The sequence below is a fragment of the Lactuca virosa genome, chromosome 4, assembly GCF_052849685.1.
Source record: "Lactuca virosa cultivar CGN04683 chromosome 4, Lactuca_virosa_CGN04683_v6, whole genome shotgun sequence".
NCBI lineage: Eukaryota > Viridiplantae > Streptophyta > Magnoliopsida > Asterales > Asteraceae > Lactuca > Lactuca virosa.
Genome location: NC_136429.1, coordinates 123,071,425 through 123,077,483, shown reverse-complemented (window position 1 = coordinate 123,077,483; position 6,059 = coordinate 123,071,425). Strand labels below are relative to the sequence as shown.

The 6,059-nt window shown below is 31.8% G+C and overlaps 1 protein-coding gene across 1 annotated transcript; it reads left to right on the top strand.

The window, feature by feature from the left end:
* Positions 1-206: 206 nt before the first annotated feature.
* LOC145107301 (pyrophosphate--fructose 6-phosphate 1-phosphotransferase subunit beta-like) lies at positions 207-4,546 on the top strand. Its single transcript, XM_079044161.1, has 16 exons — positions 207-515; positions 1,222-1,377; positions 1,538-1,659; positions 1,792-1,845; positions 2,133-2,239; positions 2,350-2,455; positions 2,554-2,617; positions 2,715-2,803; positions 2,890-3,021; positions 3,098-3,268; positions 3,349-3,464; positions 3,546-3,657; positions 3,761-3,845; positions 3,966-4,010; positions 4,111-4,179; positions 4,311-4,546. Exons 1-16 carry the CDS (start codon positions 323-325, stop codon positions 4,385-4,387), a joined length of 1,698 nt encoding a protein of 565 aa, XP_078900287.1. The 5' UTR covers positions 207-322; the 3' UTR covers positions 4,388-4,546.
* The last annotated feature ends 1,513 nt before the right edge of the window (positions 4,547-6,059 follow it).

The following is a 6,059-nucleotide window of genomic DNA, read 5'->3' as shown; positions in this document are numbered from 1 at the left end:
ATATACAAATCTCTCACCTAATAACTAAAAACTAAAATGAGATGGATATTCAAAAACAGCCCCATTCAAAAAACATTGGCGACATGGATATTCAAAGAAAGTACACTTGTTACCCTTCGAGTTCTAGAATATTCTAAAGATACCCCTCACGTTCTTTTCGCAGGGGGCGGAGACTCCAAGCCCAAAGACATGTTTGCCCTTCTTCATCTCCACCAACTCCTCTCTCACTATATTTGAGGCACAACAACCGAAAAACACAGCGCCGAAAGATCTGTGATTTTCTCTCTTTCTGATCTAATCCGATCTCTGTGAAATCAAGTGGATGGCTCCAACTCCTTCGGTAACTAATGGCAGTGATATAGCCATCGGAAAATCACCGGTAACTAGCCGTGCGTCTTCTGTGTACAGCGAAGTGCAGAACAGCCGTCTTGATCATCCGCTCGCTTTACCGTCCGTTTTCCAAAAGCCGTTCAAAGTTGTCAACGGCCCTGAGAGTTCCGCTGCCGGGAATCCAGGTATTTTGTAATGTAGGTTTATTTTCAGCGAACTATGTTTTTCTTCTTCTTTTATATAAGAAAGGTTTTTATGCGTAAACATAGTGGATTCGCGATGAAGATCTGTATAAGTTTATAGTACTATTTACATTGTGTTAATATTATTTGAATGATTGCTCTATGAGCTCTGTTATTCGAATTCATTCCGTTAGAATTTTTAAAATTAGATCCTTCGTCCACATAAACCACGGCAAATATCAGATCTATCGGATCGTGGATCAAAGCTTCTAGTGAACTTTGGAACTTTCGTCTATTGTTTTGATCACCATTGATGTGATCGACAAATACTTATAATCTTCATTTGCGTTTCTTCCCTTTTTCCATGCCGGCAATGAGCATAAAGCGGACAAAACATATCTATCAACTTTTATGTTAATATCTAGATGGAGCAAAAAAAGTAGTCGAATTCAAAGGGCTAAGACTGAAATTTCATGATTTACTAGTTCATGAAAAGAAATAACAAGGTCAAATAACAACAATAGCGAAAACAGGGCATCGCCTGTGGTTATTCCCAGAAGCCTACCTACATGGACTTTTTTCTCTTTCTGTTTTTTGAAAAAGTTCTTTAATACTAATTACCTTTGAATATGAAAATCAATTTGTATCACTTTTAGTCACATTGTATGCCCCTAACTTAAAATCTTTGTTGATTTTTTAACTTGTGTAGATGAAATTGCAAAACTCTTCCCATCCCTATTTGGTCAACCTTCAGCAGTGTTGAAGCCAAGTGAATCAAATGATCCTGCATTAGCCTTGAAGATAGGAGTGGTGTTGTCAGGAGGACAAGCTCCAGGAGGACACAATGTCATATCTGGAATGTTTGGTTAGTCTTCCATCTTTCTTAATTCATGTTATCTGAAATGTTCATTTAATCTTATATATATATATATATATATATATATATATATATATTTAAATATTTAAAAACTAATTCAAGTCTTCTTCTTCTTCTTCTTCTTCTTCTTCTTCTCCACCCACTGTAGATTACTTGCAGGAACGCTGCAAAGGAAGTACTTTATATGGATTCAAGGGTGGGCCAGCTGGAATCATGCAAGGAAAATACATTGTCTTAACCCCTGAGTTTATTTATCCATACAGAAATCAGGTACCTTTTTACTTCTATATGAAATATATCTACTTTTTGTTCAAGATTCTTAAGATGACTTTATATATGTATATGATCACAGTTTGTATATCTTTACCAAGTTTCTGAGTTTCTTTAAATTCTCTGTATCAGGGAGGATTTGATATGATCTGTAGTGGAAGAGACAAGATTGAAACTCCACAACAGGTATTGTATTTATTTTATGCTTCTATGAATAAGGCTTTGTTTCTTTTTTTTCCTCATCAAGGAAAAATAAAGGAATAATCACAAAAGATGACCAAAATGGGTGGTATAAATATAATTTAACAAATTGACCACCTTTTTACCCTTTTAATAAAATGTCCCATCAATTTTGCAATGGGGTCAATTGTGAATTCCAAAAAAAAAAACATGTTTCACAATTCTATTGTGAAATTGTAGTTTTGATGTCATTTCTCAAATAAAATATTTTTGAATATCGACCTAATTTTCAGTTTAAGCAAGCTGAAGACACAGCAGCTAAGCTTGATCTTGATGGGCTTGTTGTCATTGGTGGAGATGATTCAAACACAAATGCTTGCCTTCTTGCTGAATATTTCAGGTGAATTTTGTTTTCATAAAAGTATTTATTTTAACTTTTTAAAAAAAAATGCAAATGGTTCTTTATGTTACTTATTAATCTAATAATAATAAACTAATTGTATCTCACAGGAGTAAGAATTTGAAGACTCGTGTCATTGGATGCCCAAAAACCATTGATGGAGACTTGAAATGTAAAGAGGTTCCTACAAGTTTTGGATTTGATACTGCTTGTAAGGTAAATTACTAATTACCAATTTACCATTATGCCCTTAACATTCATATAACAATTCATGGTTGATAACATTGCTTCTATTTTAATTTTCAAATACACAGATCTATGCTGAACAGATTGGAAATGTTATGATAGATGCACGATCCACAGGGAAATATTATCACTGTAAGCTTGTAATTCATATAATTTGAAAAAAAAAAAAAAAAAAATTTGGTCAACCTTTGACCAAGGAAATAGGAATATAAGGTTGTATTGTATGCAGTTGTAAGGCTTATGGGACGTGCTGCTTCCCATATTACATTGGAATGTGCTTTACAAACTCATCCAAACATCACTCTTATTGGAGAAGAGGTACACAATTCAAAACTTTTTTTATTTTTATTTTTAAATTTAGAGACTCACTAATTATTATTTTTTTTTTGTCATATTTCTTACAGGTTGCATCCAAGAAATTGACACTAAAAAAGGTTACAAATTACATAGCAGATGTAATCTGTAAACGTGCAGATCTTGGTTATAACTATGGTGTTATTCTCATACCTGAAGGGCTTATTGATTTCATCCCTGAGGTAAAAAAGTGCAAAAGACGATAATACCCTTGTGGCATTCTCATACTCATGACTAATCATTGTTGATGATTTGTAGGTGCAACAGCTGATTTCTGAATTAAATGAAATATTGGCAAATGAAACTGTTGATGAGGGAGGAATTTGGAAACAAAAACTTGTTCCTCAATCTTTGCAGCTTTTTGAATTGCTTCCTTCAGCAATTCAAGATCAATTGTTGCTTGAAAGAGATCCACATGGAAATGTTCAGGTAATGTATTTTTTTCGTAATTTAAATTTAAATCAAATGTCATGATTCATGAATTTATTTATTATTATTATTTTTTTTAGGTTGCGAAAATTGAAACAGAGAAGATGCTTATTCAGATGGTTGAAACTGAATTGGATCAAAGGAAGGAAATCGGTCAATATAATGGCGAATTTAAAGGCCAATCCCACTTTTTCGGGTAACTTTATTGGAAATTTATATTATAACATTGTTTTTTGATTTTTTTTTTTTTTAAAAAAAAATTATAAATTTTTATTAGGTATGAAGGGAGATGTGGTTTACCTTCAAACTTTGATTCTTCATACTGCTATGCATTGGGTTATGGTGCTGGAGCTTTGCTTCAAAGTGGAAAAACTGGATTAATATCATCAGTGAGTTAGTTATCTTTAATCTTTAATAATCTTTATATCTTTGTTTATTATAAATTATAAATTTATAAATTATAAATTTATAAATTATAATCTTTACATGAAGGTTGGTAATTTAGCTGCACCAGTTGCAGAATGGACTGTTGGAGGAACTCCATTGACTTCATTAATGGACGTTGAGAGGAGACATGGTAATTAATATAATAAATAATATTTTATATTATGAAAATTTTATAATATTAAAGGGTCAAAAATATCGTTTTGATTATTTTGAATATTATTATAATATCTCAATATTAATTGTTTGGCAGGTAAATTCAAACCTGTGATAAAGAAGGCAATGGTTGAGCTTGATGGTGAGTTTTTCTTAAATCGCTTTAATTTTTATTTTCCAATTTAAATAATTTTCCCACACCAATTTTTTAATTATATAAAAAAAAAATTATAAAATTGTAGGCGCACCATTCAAGAAGTTTGCATCAAAGAGGGAGGATTGGGCCATTTATAACAGATATATTAGTCCTGGTATGTTCTTTTCTTATATCCCATTAACAAATCTATAATAAAATTTAATACTTTATTCATGTTTGTTGTTTGCTATTTATCTTAATTTTTTTTTTTTAATTTTTTTTTTTGTTTTGAATAAACTTTTTTAGGTCCGATTCAGTTTAGTGGACCAGTGGCTGATATTTCTAACCACACCTTATTGTTGGAGCTTGGAGTTGAAGCCTAGTTATCGTATTAATATTTCATCTTTTAGTGAAACGTTTGACAAAATTCCAAGTATTTTTGTTATGAATTTGAATATGTTTTTGGTATGATTGGATTTTAAGTTCTTGTTGGCATTTAGGTTAATGGCTACTTGAACGAATGAAAGGATTTTAATTTCTGATGTGTTTTGAAGCCAAAATGTGTGTTGTCTTTATGACTTAATATCTTCGTTAATATGTCTGAAAAGTAAGTTTGTTTAAAAAGGGCTGAATGACAAAGTATTTTGGGTAAGTGATTGTTGTCTTGATTAAGTAAAATGACAGTTAGATTTGATAAGGATTTCTTATTTGTATGAAGCATGGTATTAGACCTGTCAATGGGGTGGGTTTTGACCCTGATTCGCTCCAAACCCATAAGAATTTAACGGGTTTGGATTTTAATTTTTGATTTGTTTACCCGTTTACGATCCATACCCGTTTACCCTTTTAGCAAATGGGTCGGGTATGGATCATGGTCGATTCGTTCCACTTATGACCCGCCCCATTTAATATATATATATATATATATATATATATATATATATATATATATATATATATATATGACAACAAAATATACAACTCGATGTCTAAGTAAAATGTGATTTTTATTGTATTGGACTTTGAGTATTAATTAATGTACATCTTGTTTAAGTAGACATTTTATCCTTTTGAGAAATATTACTTTGTGGAACACATATAAATTACGAAAATTTAATATTATAAAAGGGTCGGGTTAATGGGTCGGGTATTCGTTGATTCGGTGGATACGGGTATGGATTCGACTATTCAAGACCCTGAGGGTTATTGAAGCGGGGCGGGTCATGTTTTTATTTTTTTATACGGGTTTGGATCAATGGTGATTCGCTCCAAACCCGTCCCATTGACAGGTCTACATGGTATAGGTATTTTGGGGGTTTAAGATACTAAAATTTTGTTCTATGTAAAGTTGATGTGAGGTAATTATCAATTTGATGTAAATTGTAGTAGTGTGGGGAAGACCGGGTGTATTTTGCTTCTTTGAGATCAAACGGTGTTTGTTAAATTAAACATTTTTTTGTACAAAGAATTTGATTATAAATCATGTTAAACTACATTAAAAATGAAAGTAAAAATAAAAAACATTTATAATACATTAAACATGACTATGTTTGTTTTGGGGTGTCGCACTAACAAAATAAAAACATGATATTGTCAAATTATCTGAAAATTACACATCCTATTTTACATTATAAAAATGGGAAAAATGCAGAAAAGCCCAACCCTTATATCATATTACATTAAAAAAACCCTTATATTATATTTACCTTCATAAAAGCCCTTACATTATAAAATACCTTTCACTAAAACCCAAATAACCGGTTACATTACCTGATGACCGGATGACCTGGAATAAAAAAAAGACCCACGTGAATAAACTTAAAACCCCCCTTTTATACGTTGACAATAACTTCACAATCGATTAAAACCAAAAGAAAACATAAGGAATTAGGGTTTATCCCATCTCGCTACTTCATCTCTCTACTTCGATTTCAACAGAAAAAGAATTTAGGATCGTATGAAATTGAAGAAGGAAGATGATCAATCCCAACCACTGGTTTGTTTCTCGGTCAAAAAGGGTGTACTTGAATGCAATCGTGAAGGACAACAAGGAAG